General features: G+C 40.4%; 2 protein-coding genes across 16 annotated transcripts in view; one reads left to right on the plus strand and one right to left on the minus strand.

Annotated features, from left to right (window-relative positions):
• Positions 1–139: 139 nt before the first annotated feature.
• usp1 (ubiquitin specific peptidase 1) lies at positions 140–10,087 on the plus strand. 2 transcript variants are annotated; one of them, XM_082510560.1, is made up of 9 exons: positions 140–487; positions 969–1,209; positions 1,538–1,682; positions 4,330–4,431; positions 4,816–4,997; positions 5,449–6,173; positions 6,476–6,634; positions 6,785–6,986; positions 7,209–10,087. In XM_082510560.1, exons 2-9 carry the CDS (start codon positions 1,037–1,039, stop codon positions 8,005–8,007), a joined length of 2,487 nt encoding a protein of 828 aa, XP_082366686.1. In that variant the 5' UTR covers positions 140–487; positions 969–1,036; the 3' UTR covers positions 8,008–10,087. The 2 variants fall into 2 exon arrangements, with proteins under 2 accessions (XP_082366686.1, XP_082366687.1); XM_082510561.1 differs by having other exon boundaries at positions 1,541–1,682.
• An 81-nt stretch (positions 10,088–10,168) lies between these two features.
• Positions 10,169–18,076, minus strand: part of dock7 (dedicator of cytokinesis 7) — a 48,215-nt gene continuing 40,307 nt past the window's right edge. For 10 of the 14 annotated variants that reach the window (XM_082510680.1, XM_082510683.1, XM_082510687.1 and 7 more), the window contains 8 exons: positions 17,224–17,238; positions 14,043–14,168; positions 13,861–13,950; positions 13,527–13,763; positions 13,299–13,442; positions 13,091–13,197; positions 12,674–12,841; positions 10,169–11,008 (listed from right to left, as the gene is read on the minus strand). In XM_082510680.1, coding sequence (XP_082366806.1) covers positions 10,966–11,008; positions 12,674–12,841; positions 13,091–13,197; positions 13,299–13,442; positions 13,527–13,763; positions 13,861–13,950; positions 14,043–14,168; positions 17,224–17,238 — 930 coding nt within the window. In that variant the 3' untranslated portion in view covers positions 10,169–10,965. Of the gene's footprint in view, positions 11,009–12,502; positions 12,523–12,673; positions 12,842–13,090; positions 13,198–13,298; positions 13,443–13,526; positions 13,764–13,860; positions 13,951–14,042; positions 14,178–17,223; positions 17,239–18,076 lie in introns of all 14 variants that reach the window. The other 4 variants (XM_082510684.1, XM_082510691.1, XM_082510685.1 and 1 more) reach the window with 2 other exon arrangements.

Here is an 18,076-nt window from a genome sequence, read left to right on the forward strand (position 1 = left end):
CAATTTTTTAATGTCCTGTATTTAAAATCTTAGTACTTCAAAAAGGAAAAAAGGTGAGACATGAGAAATGACTGTTCAAGTTTAGCTCGACTTTTATTTTGAAGGAGCTGGAGAAAGGACTACAAGAATGGCGCTTGGAGCTGGCCGGTTGGGCCTAGCCGAAATAGTTGTCTTAACATTAGCCTGAAATCTGGCATGTAAATCTTTTCAGGTATAGAATTTCCCAGAGTTATACGCGCATTTCCAAATGTTCGGCAACACCTGATGATTTTCAAGCTTAGTCGTGACCGTTTTTTTTAAACATTCTGGCCGGATGTTTTGACGCGATATCCGAGCGTTGCCGGCGATGTAGCGGCCAGCGAATCTTCAAGCAGGAAAAAGCGCCAACTTCTGTTGCACCGTCTGAATTGTTAAACACTCCGTAAAGCATTTCGAGACGGGATGTTTAATGGAAAATATCAAACTTAAACTGGAATGAAGCATTCGGGTAAGTTTTCTTTCTCGACTCAGCTGGGATTTCAAAGAAGTCCTTTTTGGCCGTGAACAGTTTCAAACGGCGTGCTTTCTGTTTTCTCCTCCCACTTCTTCACCGCACCTTCTCGAGCCAGTTTGTCGCTGTGATGTGCGCAACGTGCTCAAAAATAGCAAGTTATTTGTTGCTACCCTGTAATTTAAAGCGAAAACAGTTGCTAACGTAAGCCGTGCTAGAGCGGTTGTTTGTGGGTAGGACTGAAACAAAGTACTACCTTTAAGTTAGCGTTAGCCAGCTAACATGTTACATAATGCGTGGTACGGTCAATAACCGGTTCGACTGTATTATTGAGAAGTGTGTGATTGATTGGACTGGACCTGTCCGTGTGTAGCTACACAATAGCGGACCGTGAACTTAAGTGCGCAGCTACGTTCGTTCTCGTTGAACTCTGATGGCGCCCGCTGAAATTACATTGTGTGTTTCCATTTTTCACCAGTGAGGTGCGCTGTTGCGTCTCAGTAGGAATTTAAAAGAAAAATCGCCCTCAAGGTACCGGGAGGAAAGATGCCAGGTCTGCAGGGTGAAAGTGTGGTATCAGCGGCTCCGGGGAGCCCAGTGAAGAAGAGTAAACTCTCTCTGAAGTTCTTCCAGAAGAAGGAAACCAAGCGGGCTCTGGATTTCTCGGAACCTCAGACAGAAGAACCCAAAACATGTGAGCCAGAGGAGCCTGAGGCAAGGTAGGTCTCTGCTACCAGTGTGCGTCAAACACAAATAGTTTTCTAGACTGATTTGTTTTGGGCAGCCCGAAGCACTCGTTTTCCCACAGTTACATTCAGATAGTTATGGGAATTCCACTGTTGTTGTGAGGGCAGGATAATGCACGTGTGGATGAGCGATACCTTAGATTTTAATAGTAGGCTTCATCTCAATCAAGCTGGGGTTACACTTCAACATTAATCTCAGTGTAATCATTTTAAAACAGTGTGTGTGTGATGGTGGATGTCATTTGTGAAATTCAATTTATTAGCTGCTGACTTTCTGTTTGCTTCCTTCTTAACTGATCAGCAGCTGTGATCAGGTGGTCCCGGGGCCTTCTCAGTGTCCTTCCTCGCCCAGCCTCCTCCTGTCCTGCGAGAAGAGAGAGAACTTGGTGCCGTTCGTGGGGCTCAACAATCTGGGCAATACCTGCTATTTGAACAGCATCTTACAGGTGAGCCATTACCACAGATGGAGTTAATTTCCAGCATTAATAGATGTCACTTGTTCCAGTGTTTTAGTACAAATGGTAGGATGGGTTTAAATATACTGAAGGAAAAGTTGAAAACTGCACAGACACTTCACAGTGTGTGTGGTTTGTTCTTGTGCGATTTAAGTTGCATTGAATCCTCAAACCTGTTCACCTGTGTTATCCCACTCAGAAGTGGATGTTGTTGTGATGCCGGGAATGTTACATTTTCTGATGGGGAAATTGTGGTTCTGCGGCGACCGTGGCTCAGGGGGTTGGGAAGCGCATCTGTAACCGGAAGGTCGCCGGTTCGATCCCCGGCCTCTCTGTCCTGGTCGTTGTGTCCTTGGGCAAGACACTTTACCCTACCGCCTACTGGTGTTGCCCAGAGGGGCCGATGGCGCGATATGGCAGCCTCGCTTCTGTCAGTCTGCCCCAGGGCAGCTGTGGCTACAACCGTAGCTGCCTCCACCAGTGTGTGAATGTGAGAGTGAATGAATAGTGGCATTGTAAAGCGCTTTGGGTGCCTTGAAAAGCGCTATATAAATGCAATCCATTATTATTATTATTATTATTATTATTATTAGTGTGATGGCAGTCTGTGGGGAGCTTTGGACTGTCCTACCTGCAGAGAGCGTCTGTAGTCAAATGGAGGCAGTGCTTAAAAAAAAGTGGTTCAACCGGTCTGTAGGCTACTACTGAGTGTTGTAAACAATGTACAGTGTTCACTGCAACCTCTGACTGTACTGATCATACATTTTTTTATTTTATTTTATTTTTTTAACTCCTTTCCCTGTTCTGGCCCACTTGGCAACCAATCAGCACATTTCTGGTGGTTAAAAACCTATCTCTGTAGGTAAATATCTCTGGAAACAGACAAAATCTCAGAAGCATAAATTAAGCACAACGTTTTCACTTAAATACTAGTTGCTAATGGAATCAAGTGATGGCACATCACTTTTCTGAAGTATGGAGTTAGTTTAGTGAGCAGGATTTCATGTACTCACTGCTTTAATAGAAGATATGTAATTACAGTAGCACTTATCTGCTTTAATAGACTATATGCACGTTAGCATATGCTACTTCTGGTGCGGAAACTCCTTTGGGGAGCTTTGTTTCCGGTGTCCTATTCGCGCCTTGTTTACGGTCCAAAACAAGTTAAGCAAATGAATGAATCAAGCGGCGATTTACATTTCTATAGATGTCTTGGGCATTTACCCAATATATCTGTAAATGATGTTCATCGACTTGTCTATATTTTTTTCCCCCGCTTCTCAGAGCAAAAGAGAAAAGGGATTCAAATTTTATATTTCTCAGTATCTGTAAACAGAGGTCCCTCGTTTATTGCGGGTGTTATGTTCTAAAAATAACCAGCGATAGGTGAAATCAAGTAGCCAATTTTATTTTTTGACGGTGCAGAACATTTCATCGACATACAGTACTGCACTTCAGAGTCACTCTGCTAGCTATCGATTCTGTACTGTACAGGAGAGACGTCACAGAGGAGAAACAGCGAGGTGAAAAGGTGAACTGCGTTAAAGCGAAGGACCACTGTAATTTTGAAGGGAAGTCACAACATACCCTTCGTAAATACTAATGTACAGAAACCCTTACCAGCAATCATTCATTTTTTGTGTGGCTTTTTTTCACGGTTTGTTAACATGCTGTGGAGGTGTGTACTTGACTAGCTGATATCGACATAACGGGGGAAACATCTGGTTTGACTATTCTTCACCTGTAGTTTGAATGCTGAACATTTGCCTGTTTAAATCATAAGACCAGTCACTATACAGAGATGCTTCTGAATGTGGATGATGTGTCTTCTGATTTTGTAATGCAGTTCTGCTTGTGTTGAGTGATGTAAACAACTGATCGATCTAAACTCTTTAAACGTCAAAATTGATCATTAGATTTTTTTATGACACAACAGTGGTGAGTGTTCCCACCTTCTGCTCTTTGTAACGTAACGCGATCTTTCCGTTTTTGAGTTTTGGACATGATTTTGGAGTATATCTTCGCAGTAGTGATTGACCGCAAAGTAAAGCTACCGGAAATGTACAACCCTACATCCGGTCTCAAACCAGGAAGTTAGCATTTTCTTGTGCACAGGGTCTATTGTAATCACAGTTAGGAATAGTATAGAACCAGATTCTTTTTCTCTCCATCCTTTTTTTTTTTTTTTTAAGGTTTCTAAACAGGACTTTTTTTAACCTTACTTTGGATGACTAAAGAGCTTATTGTAATAATTAGAATAATTCTGAAGTGCATCCAACATGCGAAAGCAAGAAGCTGTGTGTCTAATGACTAAAACAGAACGGTTTAGCTTCATATTTGGACAGTCATTTTTAACAGATTTTTGCTATTATGTTGAGCCGGTAAAGGAAATTATATTTCACTGTGACCATTACTGGGTTAATGGGAATTACTGTTGGACTTTAAGTACTGAAGCACAAATGACTGTGAAGGTCATGGACACGTTTTTCGCGCTTATTTGTGTCATCATAATATCACCAGCATTTAACAACCTGATTACTTGAAGATGCTTTGAGTTTTCCACTTGTGTGGATTACTTGTTATCACATCCAGTTTAAAATCACAATAATGATGTGTTGATGTCTGATTGCATCTGCAGGTTCTTTATTACTGCCCAGGCTTCAGAGAAGGCATAAAGAAGCTTCACGATCTCTCCATCCAGAAGGAGAAACCCAAGGAAGAAACTGAGAAAAGCGAAGAGGTACGTGCATAATAAATCACAGCCACAGTGTGGGTCCAAAGTTTAGCACTTATTAACTCCTCTGATGGGAGATGTTGCATGCTTCTTTTTAAAGTTGTTGAACAATATAGTGCACTCTAGTCTTCAGAGCTTGAAGTTAATTATGTGGGACTCCCCATAAGTTTTCAGAACTGAAGAAGCCTTTTGGACAAGAGGTGAAAACCTTCATGAACCAAAAACAAGTCCAGTAGCCTTCATCTCAAAGAGTTATGACACAGTGCACTGTATTCCTATTGTAAAATATACAGTTTTGAAAAAAGCAGCAGCATTAAAGGAGGGTGTCTGTCTTCTGAGCTACGAAAGCATATTTCAGTAACCTTTTTACTCTGTGTCATTTTCCTACAGCCACACTGTCAGCAGTCAGACGGTGTGTCGGAGGCTCTGCCAGCTCACATCGAGCTTCTTGGGAGCTTCAACACTTTGATAACTGCAGTGGAGCAGCTGCAGTCTAGCTTCCTGCTTAATCCTGACAGCTTCACCGATGGAGAGCTAGCCACACCACCGCGCAAAATTCTGCACACGCTCAGGTAAAGATTTGGCAGTTTCAATAAATATTTGTAACCCAGTTGCTTATTAGATCATATGCTTGTGTTGCTAGGTAACCAGTTTGTTCCCACGCTATCTTTTTTCTAGCACGATGACTTAATGGCTTTCGAATATTAAATGTTACTAAACACCCAAATATTGTCACATTGTATACGTGCATATAACATTGATTAAACACTTAGTTACAGTTAGATGCACATGTAGGATCATGAATGTGGAGCTTTGATCATTATTATGCTGTTTAAAAGGTAAAAACTTGTCATCATTAATGCTCAGTCATAGCTCAAGCTGATGAGTTGGTTACGAATCATTTTTAAAGTAAGCATGCTGACATGTTTAAACTCCAGATTGGCACTTTTGTGTTTTTGAACACTTTCATTAAAATTGCCATTTTCTGTCAGTTTGACACAAGTTTGTGGTTTTGTGTCGCAGGCAGCTGAACCCCATGTACGAAGGTTATCTCCAGCATGATGCTCAGGAAGTTCTGCAGTGCATCCTGGGATATATCCAGGAAGCCTGTGATACTATCAGGAAAGAGCTGAAAGTAGAAGGCGAGGAGGAGGATGTGTCGGAAGTTAAACTCGAGAATGGTCTCGATTTGGGGTCCGGCGGCTCTGGCGCAGAATCCAAAGCTTCCACGGAAGAGGATGGTCAAGTTGCTGGGAAAAGAAAGAGCGACACAGAAGTGGGGAATGCCAAGAAAAAATCCAAATCCCTGAAGTCTAAGAAATCAGATTCTGCAGAGGAAAACCTGAGTAGAAATAGACCCCTTACTCGCTCCAAAAGGAAGTCCTCCAGTGAAATCACCATGGACAGCAGCAAGAATAAAGGTGGAGAGGAGGCGGCAGGTGAGGAAGAGACGAAGAAACCAAATGGGGAAGGAGGAAGCGACGATGAGGGGAAAGGTGAGAAGACGTGTAAAGAGGCAGATGGGAAGAGGAAGAAGAGAGCTAAGTTGAGCTGCCTGAGGCCGTCTGGAAAGCAGCCAAGTATTTTCTCCAAGTTCCGCAGCGTGGGAAAGATCAGCTGCACAACTGTGAAGAACCAAAACAAAACAGAGCAGGAAAATGGAGTGACGCACGACGAAAGTGAGAAAAACCTTCAAGAGCCACCCAGCCAAAATGCATCTGAACACAGCAAGGCTCCTAAACATCAAGGTACGTGTGACCTGCGATCATCGTAAGAGGCAGCGATTATGAAGAAAACGTTTAGTTGAGAAAGAAATGACTCACTTTAACCTCTTAAGCCCCAAGCCTAACTGATCTCCTGCCTTTTGCCCCCATATCACAATTAATGAATTTAAATGAATAAGCATCCCAAAAAAAGCAGAAAAGTTGGGACAGACTAAATGTTTGGTCATTCACTTTAACTTTTAATTTGTACTTTGACGTGCATTAGGAGCCTACATTTATTTATGGAGTTCTAGATGTTACTAACTGTGGATTTTATGTTCGTTCAGCGGGCCTGAGCCTCATGGAGCGTTTGTTCCAAGGTCGGCTGGTTCTGAGGACTCGATGTCTGGAGTGTGAGAGCTTCACAGAGAGGAGAGAGGACTTCCAGGACATCAGTGTCCCTGTGCTTGATGACCAGCCCAGCAGCCCCGATGACCTCTCTGAGGGTGAGAATTTTTACAACTATTAGTTGTAAAATAGTAGTTATGGAGGTTTTTTTTTGTTTTGTTTTGTTTTGTTTTTTTTTTGTGGGTGTGGGTTTTATTTTCCCCCTTTTTTATCTTAAAAATCTTGTTTTTTTGGGGGTTTTTTTTCAGTCTCACCAGACCCTAAACCAGAGCTGAAGACTCTGAAATGGGCCATATCTCAGTTCGCTTCGGTGGAGCGCATTTTTGGGGAGGATAAATACTTCTGTGAGACCTGCCATCACTACACAGAGGCCGAGAGGAGTCTGCTGTTTGACAAGACTCCTGAAGTCATCACTATTCACCTAAAGCGCTTCTCTGCCAACGGTTTAGAGTGAGTCCACTGAAGTCTCAGTTATCACACTGCCGCACTACACAAACTCTACTGGAATGAATTTGAGCTAGTGTTTGAAAAAGTGATCGCTGTACCACATGCTTAGACTTAAAAGATTCTCATCATGGAGAAATAGAATCAGTCCTTTGCTGTAGAGTTTTTACTGCTTTGATCTCTAGTTTCTAAATGTACTCTTATATCTGTATTGTTCTCTCTTCCCAGACTGGACCCATATGCTGGTCTTTCTAAAGTGAACACTCCCTTACAGACTCCTTTGACCTTATCCCTTGAGGAGTGGTGTACCCAGTCCTCATCCACTAAAGGTCAAAACTATCAGCTGTTTGCTGTCGTCATGCATAGTGGTGTGACCATCAGCAGTGGCCACTACACTGCCTACATCCGAATGTCTGATTTAACAGATGTGAAGATCTGGCTGCAGGACACAAAAACTGAAGAGAAGGAGGAGGAGGACGAGGTGAAGGAAGACAAAGAAGGTGCTCTGGTGAAGGAGACGGTGCTGGACTACGATGATGGAGAGGTGTCTTTCAGCCTGAGTACGAGAGGACAGCGGCGCGAGAGTTTGGCAAGCAGCAAATCAGGGAGCAAAAAGCTGTCAGAGGGGGGTGTCGGACTCTTGGGAGGCCAGAGGAGTGTGTCCAGCTATGACCTCGGGAACAGCAGCAGTAAACACACAGAGAAAGCAGCTAGCAGTGGTTCGACGGAGGGTTGTAATAGGAGAAAAACCATCAACATTTTGAGCCAAAACACTGAAGCTGGACTTAAAAAAGAGCCCGAGGCAGTAGAGGAGACATCGCAGGCTTCCTGTGGCAGCACAGAGACCAAAGAGCAGAAGGCTTTAAATAGCCTCTTGGAATATGAAGGGAAATGGCTGCTGTTTGATGACTCTGAGGTGCGTTTGTTTGAGGAGGAGGACTTCCTGCGAGCCTGTTCTCCTGAGACGTGCTGCTCATCAACCCCTTACCTGCTGTTCTACAGAAGGATGCCTGAACCTGGACACTGAAATAGACAGACCTTACAGGAAACTGAGCTCCCAGGCAAAAGACAGATGGAGTTTTTGCAATACTTCAAACAGTGCCAGACACACTGTGGCTGCCACATTTACACTGAAACTGAAGTGACTTTTCAGCCAAGGAAAACTAAACCTGCAACAGCCCCACGGTGGGATCAAGGCGCTTCCGCCTTCTCATCCACTCATGTGCAGGTACTCTAAACAGAAACGCCCAGTTGGGGTCAAAGTTTGTTTTGTTTGTTTTTTTTTAACGTTAGGGATGATTGGTTGTGTATTTTTGTTTTTTTGGTCTTTCTTCAATGTTGACTTTGTATTGTTTGTTTTTTACAAAATGGCAAAGCACGTTGAACTAAAATTGAATCAAGTAAAAATGTTGAAAACTGACTTCCCCCCCTGGGCGCAGCAGTCTGTATTCTGTTCGAATTTGAAAATGTTCTCATGTTATTTTTTCAGTTTATCAGAAAAGCTTTTACCCTGAAGCTTTTCTCATCAACTGATCCCTTGTTTTGTGAGGGTTTTTATATAGAAACCTGTACAATTTAGCTGTATATCTGAAGCCTCAAACTGATGTCATTTATACAGTGAAACCGACAGATTCTCAGAAACTCATTTAGTTACAACAGATATTTACAACAAACACTCAGCTGTCTAATAATAATTAAAAAGTTTCTACATGCTTCGTTGACACTAGTTTATGCAGTCAACAGTTTCAGGCTCAGATGTCAGATTTGTCAGAGTGAAGGACGCAATTTGATTTTATCAGTGAACTATCAGGTTTTTATAATATACATTTTACAATGTTATGGAAAACTGCTTGTTTGATATTTTACTATAGAGCCCAACCGATTTAATGTGAGCACGATTGATATCTGTATAGTCTGACCACCAGAGGGCGTGCTGCAGATTCTCTGTGGCAGCTCGTGATTGGGATGCCACAAATGTGAAAGGCTCATTGAACAGAATCGGGTGGAGCATAAACAATAATTAACTACATATAACAAATGTTAGAGAATTGTTTGTTTTGTGTATCTGAAATAAATATTAGAATATGAGACTTTTAAATGACCAAATATCGGTCTGAAAACAGTCAGTCTCTAATGTAGTGTACAACTGTCAAGTGAGATGTTTGCACTAGTCAGGATTTTAAGATCTGAATCTCTAATTTAAAACTCCTTAAGCTGTAGTTCAGTTTTATGCTGCAAGGAGGGTCAAAAAGCACAGTATAAATATCATTATATACAGTTCATGGTTATTATGGGGAGGAAAAACTGCCCACTGAGACCATGATTTAGCTTATGACCTACCTCCATTCTTCTTTTAAAAGAGAGAGAACAGTTTTTAAAGTTCATTAGAGATAAAATAACAAAGTTAAGACTAAAACCGGACTGATGGAAGTTCTCAAGCAGCGAATATTCAGTTTTGTACTTGCATATTGCTGGTTTTGAAATCTATATGTATGTCTATATCTATATTTAGAGATGTATATACATATCTATATTTTGATCTATTAAAACAAATCACCATCCCTCTGATTAAACCTATGTAATATCAAGTTTTGTCTCATGACAGATTTAAGATACTATAGTTGAAGAAAAAAATAGATTTTCCTCTTTTGCATTAATATGCTCCATATCTGATCTAACAGCCTAGACACAAAACATTTTAACTTGATGTGGTAAGGTAAGTTTCCTGTTTATGATGGACTGAGTCTTTTGTGACAATTTATTGATTAGTCATGCATAGCAGATGATAGATTTTTTTTTTTGGGGGGGGGGGGGGGGGTTGCATCAATTGAGCTTTAAAAACTCAGTAAAGGTAACTTTGTTCATCTCAGGTCTAGTGATGGTTTCAGAGATTTACTTGGGTCTGATGAGCTGTCTTTCTAAGTATTACAAACCCTTTTCACCTGTCTTTCAAAGATGAGTTTATTATTTAAAGTGAAATGCTTGGTTAAAAGCACCCTTACTGTGTTGTTGTGTCCTTTTTAACTGTACCATTCCAGTTCTCATTATGCGGAAGTGGCATAGCGGGGTTTCAGAGTGAAAGCAATAAAGTTTTTACCTTCACACCAGCTTCATGCTTTTTGTCGTCTTAGTTTCTGGCCGACTTACCTCAAAGTCCATAATAACAGAGAAACATCACATCAGACCACTTGAACATTAAAATATTTATTTAGTAAAATATTTAAAATAAAACAAAACTACATAAAATTATACAATGAGGTTTAAAGTACCTAAGTTTAAAACATTGGCGCCTCAACTAAAAACAATAATAAAGCATCATGATAAATACTGGTACAATTTTTTTGCATGTTTTAAGGTTTCTCTCCCATTTTGCATTACATAAACTTTCAAGTTGTAAAATGCAATGCTACACCATTAAAAAAAAAAAAAAAAGTGCACACATGAAAATTGAGTACAGATTTTTTTGACACATCGTACATAATTAAAAAGACACCTTGACTTTTAAAATTGTAAGAATTTGGCAGAAAAAAAGGGTGTTTTTTTTTTTGGCACTTTACTGAAATACAGAACTCTGGAGCATTCTTCATAGCTTGCAGCCATTTCTACTGGTTCCAAGAGTGAGTGCTGACATGAGCTTTGTTTTTTGTTATTTTAAGGTAGCATGGGGACAGTATAAGCACTTGTTACCTACTGAAATGACTAGCAAAAAGAAATTCTAAATGCCAAGGTATCTCTTTAATTTGAAGTTCCGCTTTTTTTGTTGCGCTGATTGTGTAACAGTTTGTCTGTAAACAAATTAAGACACTGGAATGACGTACCAAGCTGCAAGTCTTTTCAACCTTTTGTTTAAACACGCTTTTTTTCCAAACACTGACCAACTTTCAAGAGACACTCCTATTTACACTGGAGAATAAATTAATATTGCAGTTTCGGTTAAGTGTTTGTGTAGGTGTACAGGTGCGCTTGTGTGTAGTTCTCTTCATCTTCAAATGTCAAGCTTGCGAAGACTCATTCTGCTGAAGGAATCTCTGCAAATTAAAAACAAAAAGATGTTAACGAGGACAAAAAAAAAAAAGAAATAAAATACTAAGAATTTTGAGCTGTCACGAGAAGCTGACCTGAAATGTTAAAGCTGCAGTAGGAAGAAATCTAGAAAAGCCTAGTATGTGAAAATAGCTGACCTCCTGTAGCTCTACCTTCTCACAAGACGAGCACAAGCATATAACACATGCTTCATACATGCTACAAATCAATGCTGACCCCAATCTCACAGGCCTAGAGTAACCACCAGGCAACATATTGTGAGGGAAAACTATGTATTCTCTGGTTGCTGTAGTTGCTAGACTTTGCTGTCAGTCACTGTGGACTTAATTTTGAATGTCCCATTAACCAAGGCCTTGGGGCGTGGTCAGTGACTGCCAGGTAACCACTGGTTGTATATTCTGCGACTGTTTGGCAAGTGATTGGTGGCAGTTCCTAGCCGTTTTCCAGTTTGCGCTGCACTATTTCAAGATTTACTACAGCTCTGAGAGTAAATAGCATCTGCGTCTTAAATGAAAAACCACAGACGGCTTGCAACAACCTGCAGTTGTTTTTAGTGCAACCAATTTCACTCAGCAACAGCTAGACCCCCTTGCCAATGAATCGGGGAACACACGTTTTTTCCGACTGGAGATGATTGAGTTATGTCATGTAGTATTTGATCTGTAGCCCACTGCCTGTGATTGTTCAAAGTATTTGCAGTAGATTTGAAAATGCTACATGTTTAATTTTGTCAGAACAAACTGCCCCTTGTTTTTGTTTATTATTGTTCACTATTCTAACACTGTTATGTTTACGTACGGAGGTTATACCTCGTTACGTCAACAGATGATGCTCTTGTACTGCTGTGGAATCACTAGAGAGACAACTTCGGTGTCCTCTCGATAAATCCACCGTTTTTTAGAATTTATAATACGCTGTGCTCTCGAGCCTTTTTTGTGTCCAATGGCAACATAAAGAAGTTGCCCAGCCAAACTGCAGCTAATTTTGGCTGCTGCAATTTTAAAGCCCTGAAAAGCATATACGTATATTTCCATCAGTACACCTTTTATCTGTAAATCTGTAAACAAAATCACAAATGCTCGACATCCTTGATAAAAAAAAATATAACTAATTTATAAAATGAACGGACACACTGAAAAAATGATGTTCTGTGGGGTCTCTTCCTTACAATATAAAGTGCCTTTAGGCAACTTGTTGTGAATTGGTGCTTTATAAATAAAAGGTAATTGCATTCATTCGGATTTTACTAAGTCTGTGTGTGGCTTGGTTGTTCCCTTCATACAACAGGTAAATTCTTAACTGATAAATAAAGTTGCACGAAAAAAAGTATGATGTATCCTTAAACATTTACAAATCCAATTCATTTTTAATTTTAGAATTAAAACTGAAAGCATTTCCCTCTAACCTGAACAGTGAGAAACATGCAAACGAAAAAACAAAAACACAACACAAAACGTACTCCGAGAAGTCCAAACTACCTTGTCAAGCTGTCCGTTTGCTGCATCGTTTTTACAGAAGCAAAAACAAAACAAAACAAAAGCAAAACAATTTTTTTTTAAAAGACTGATTTAACTTAACAACCAAGAAATTAATCTCTACTCTCACTCACATCGTTCATACACATGGAGAGAAAGCCTGCTTGGCCCTACCTGTGCGAGTTGACCTGCAGTACAGGCTTATAAAGCTGGGGGATCTTCCTGTTGATGAGAGGCTGCAGTGCCTCCTTCAGCCGGTGATAATTCCTCTCCAGCTCCCTCTGGTACTCCTTCTGGTCTGGACCAATCAGGCTCTTGTTTTTGCGTAGGGCATCCTCACACCTTAGACAGGGAAATATAGTGCGATACTGTTATGTAAATACGCAGCACGTGTTCTCTGTTTCAAATAAAATGATCGACTGAAAGTCTAAACTAATTTGGTGAGTGAAGTGAAAACTTATAGCACTTGGGTGCTATAGTCTGGTTATATAGCAACACAGCAACCATCAGTGGTATCGTATCATTTTTACAGCTTGTACAGGGTGAGAGGAGAAGGTTTCAACTTCTGCCTAGAGGAAGGACAATCCATACCTTTTGGTGAAGTCTTTAAAGCAGAGCCGAAGCTTATTGTGGTGTCTGTACAATTTTGGGTCACTGGGGATCTCCGACAGGAACACTTGAGCTACCTCCAAAGGACCCTTGGAAAAACAGAACAATCTCATAAACATCAGCTTTCAGCTTTGTGAATCAGTAGTGCTGTAACTAACAGTTGTTGCATGCTAAAAATTCAAAACCTTACCTGGTTTACAGTTGTGCCTACTGATCCCTGAAGGACCATCTGCAGCATCTTGGCATCGGCAGGGTCCTGGTGGGTGGCAAATGCCAACTCCTGAGTCTTTTTCTGCATGTCCTCTATTGCCACTTCTATCGGTGTGGATATAATCTGGAAGAGTGACAGAGTGGTTGCATGAAAAGGCTGAACATTTGTGGAATTTGCCTGTGAAGAGCAGGCAGACTGTAGACCTACTTCCTCTTTGTGGATGATGTTGATCCGTGTCTTGATGTACGGGAAGGCGTGGGAGGTGGTGAGGATGGTCTTGCGTTTGAACTGTTCGTGCAGGTCCCCGTGTGCTCGCCCATCCAGGGTGAAAGGAGTGCAGTAGACGAAACGTCTCAAGTTGTAGTTCTTGTCAAAGTATGTGATGCGGTCTTTCATTTCGTAAGTGTCAAAGTACGGCTCCACGTATGTGATCTGGATGAATGCCTAGAGGGACAAATGTTTTTGGGTTGTTTTTTTTTTTTTTAGCTAAGACCATTTCCATCCGTTTAACATATGTTCATCTCATTTATCAACACTAAACCTTATTTGGGTCCAGCTTGCACTTGTCCACAGGGTTGGAGTCCTTAATGACTTCTACCTGGTCCTCTCCAAATCGCTCGCCATAGAAACCCTACCAGAAATAGACAAAGAACAGAACATTTTACTCTTTCACAGAAAACAATTAGACTCATAGAGAGAGAACGCGAGCACAGCATAGTTTACCTCTAGCCTGTGAGAGATTTCAGCCAGCTTTGTGATGGCAGGCTCTTTGTACACAAACTCTTGCTCATCCAAGTCGCCAAACTTCGTACCATAAAATCCAACTCTGAAGTAAGTACCAAACATTCTCTTTCCATCCTGAACAGGCAGAGGGAAACATTGATAAATGGGTTAAAAAACGAGGCAGAACACCATCACCCTGCTACAGCATACTGTGATATACTGTGGAACAGTAAGCATTTGTGTATTTTTACTTTATTAGATTTTACAGCTCTCTTCACAGAGGCAAAGATGACAGAAAAAGATTATAGTTCACTGAAAGAAATGGTATGCCTACAATCTGATATATATGTAGCTATATAGCTACATATATAACAACAACTATTAGAAGTTTCATGCAGTATGTGATTAAATCTGTTGGTTCTGTTCTAAAAGCTGTATGTGAGTGTACTGAAGGTTCAGACAGAAAGTATGTGATTTCAACAACCTGTTTTCTTTTTGTTTTGTTTTTTTTTTTTAAAAAAAGGTTGTTCAGCAGCTTTTCCACCGCAGTTAAGGACCTGACAGAACTCAGGCAGGTAGCAAGTATTTTTAAAGCCGAAACAAATATTGATATTTTGTCATTTAAACATCTGACCTTCTGATATATCGACTGTTTCATGTGTCTGAAAGAAAGAAAAATCCCATAAAATAAATAACTACACAATTTGTTATATGTAGTTGCTTATTTACTTGTTTGCTCTCTACCCGACTCTGGGAAGTTGCACAGTGCCCTCTGGTGGACAAACTATGCAATATAAAATAGAAGAGTGTTTCTTCCATCTCTTCTTTACATTTTTCTTTTTCACCAAGCAGTTATTTAAAATACAAATACCGACTGTCAAATAGCTAATATCGGGCGATGATACTGGCCTGCTAATAGATTAGTCAGGCTAAAAGTACCAAGCAAACTAGGTCAAACATCAGCAAGAAAAAAGTGCCAGGTTTAGCTCTTTTCCTTTCAAGCCCTCTCTTTTCAAGCAAACTTTCTTCTGACTGACTGCATTCTTGCAATCAGAAGGTTTGAAAAGTATGTGGGTGGGGCTTCTGTGCTGCAGCTGCCAGCATAGAAAAAAAAAATCTGAACCCTGACCTTTGGGTCATAGGAATTACTTTCATATTATTAGCTTCTCATTATTTGACAGTTTGGTCCTGTTTAAATATTATTATAACAGTATACAAGCCAAAAATAAAGAAACACACAAGGTCCACTGTAAGTAAACACAGTAGACATTTGGGTTTATAAAATGGTCAGAAATCACTGGAAAATCTATATAATTATAACAAATACGAGGAATGCAGATGAATTGCCTTAATGTGCTTTTGTGAAAAATCCCAATCTAAGCCAGGAAAAACACCCCGCAGTGTCTGAAATGTATCTATTGTTGTCAACATGAACTCGACATCTCCTTTGCACCCAGCTTGTAAGTGCTTGTGTTCTTCATGTGTGCAATTTTTTCCCATGTTAAGAATAAAAACAGCTCAAGTTCACAGATCAAAGCAGCACCAAAGTTTTCTAAATAGAAGCCTTAAAGTCACAAACAGACAGATAACAAAAAAAAGAAAGAAAGACGGAGCGGGAGGGGAAAACGTTTGTGAAACAAAACAAGGCAAAAACTACTTCAACCTCAAACACCCCGTTACGTCTTTGGAAGTTGTTGACAGGAAAAACATCCATCAACTCCAATTTTTTTTTTTGCTTAGACCTCTACTTGGAAAGAAACATCCAAAGGGAAGCCCCAAGATCAATCAGCAGGTACACCATGAGTGCCCAGTGTGTAAGTGCGTGTATGGCAGGAAAAAGGAAAATGATGTGAAAATCTGAGGCAAATGCTACACAACTTGATGCACAAGATGTTTAGATAAAGCATCAGGGTAACTTAAGGGAATATCAAAAAAAGATACAAGTCATGTATTGCTAGTTAAACCACTGATTTGAAAATGTTTTTAAACAGTAATTAAGGAAACCCTGTAAACTAAGAAACTTACCACAAGACACAATTAAGTAAAGAAGGAAGGGTCGGCAACCAGGGAAATCAAAAAGGAAAAAAAAAACAGAACAAATTTTAATCAGGATTGGGTTCCTCCAGAGAATTTTAAAAACAACACAAACTAACACACAACAGTAAAAATATCTCCACTGATTGTGAGAAAGAACAGAAACTCATTGTGGAGGATCCAGATCATGCAAAGGCAGACAGCGAAGAATTTAAAAAAACAAAAGTGAGGGGAAAAAAAAACAAATAATCCACAACCCTCGGAAACACACCATGCACGCTCAGTGCGCTTCCTGTGCTCTGTCCAATTCATGCAATAGACCATGAGAACTCAGAGGTTAATACTGTTAACAAAGGGACAGAATGCATGAAACAAAAGTCAGGGGTCGATTTAGTTTAAACTATTAAAAGAAAGGGCAAGAATAACAACCAATCAAAATCAAAAGGGATAAATCAAGTAATCCTGAGATTACTGTGAGTTGAACCCTCTTAGAAAACAAACTGCCTTTGGAGAATTTGGTTCCAGCCTCGACCCAAAGTCTGCAGCACCTTGCGTGTTAAAAGGCTCATTTAATTGTGTGTGGCAAGAATGACCCCACGGCTACAGCGGGATGGCTAACAGACACCTTTCATGTCAAAACAGTGCACTGAAATCGAGCCCTGTGGTTGAAGATGAGATGAAGTGTGACAGCTGACGCGCGTGTGTGTGCCCACCGACACACCCAGCAGACACATAGAAGATGAGGAATGGAGGGGGTAAAACGGTGGATTGTGCAGGTGATGCATTCGCTGAGACTTTTGTCATTAGTGTCACACACCATGGCTCCCATGCACAGCCTGTCAACACTGTCACATGTAAAGAATAAAATAAAATAAAAAAGACACAAACACAAGCTCCTCTTGCAGTGTAAGAAGAGTGAGGAGAGAGGAAAACGGTGAAGGGTGTTGTTGCTTAGACAGCGAGCGTCCCCAGCGGGTAAAGGGGCAGACAGTTGATGTTGTCTGCAGATGTTAATGGATTTGGATGTATGTAACAAAGAAGAAGAATGCCAACAGCTAGCAAATAAAAAGATGAGAGTAAATAAAAAGAAAATACAAAAAGATAAATCACATGAGCAGGGCCAAGCAGGAGCTGTTTAGTCACCTACCTCCCAGCCAGTACTCTGCGTAACAAAGAGAATACAGGACATGTGAACGACAAGACGCATACGCCCTCCGACACGCGCACACACACACACACATACAAAGGATGTTACAATAAGGAGAATGAACGCTTTGAAACGAATCCAGGTTACTAAGTTGTCGAGCTGGAGAACAGAGCGTGTGACAGAAATATTCTTTAAAAAACAAACAAACAGAAAAACAGGGATGCTTTCTTTACACATGAATGTTTTTGTCACTATGAAAAAGTCTGCTTTGCAAGAGCAGTTGCTCTGCACACCAGATGACTGTAACCCGTCTGTGTCACACAATCCACACAACTGGCCTTTAACAAAAAATACAAATTAAAAAAACACAGCTGGAATCCAAAATGTCATGCATGCTTAAGGTCATACTTCACAGAAAAGTAAAGCATGGTGGGTATCAGGCATAAATAAATATACTAGGATTTAACTGCCAACTGATAAGATCATGCAAAGCTGTGTCTGTGACAGCTGGTGTGTACGCAACATTAACTGGAATCCATTGTTTTTCTGTGTAGTGACTCATATCGAGACTGATGTATGTACATTTTGAAAGTCCTGCAGATAAGAAGCTTTGCTCCTAACATCCTTTTTTGTTAATTGGCCTTGATACATCTACACTGGCTGTTTAACATGACAGTTAATCTGTGTGAGAAAAGTGTACTTGTGCATATATTCATATGACAGTGACAAAATAATTTCTCCTTTTCATTGTAAGTGCTGATCTTGATACTATACCGTAATTACTTAACTCTAATTCAACCGCACACGTCTTAAATTGTGTTCACTCAAGCAATTTTTTGCATGAGCCACATGT

Source organism: Aulonocara stuartgranti (assembly GCF_965226115.1).
Source record: "Aulonocara stuartgranti genome assembly, chromosome: 17".
NCBI classification, from domain to species: domain Eukaryota; kingdom Metazoa; phylum Chordata; class Actinopteri; order Cichliformes; family Cichlidae; genus Aulonocara; species Aulonocara stuartgranti.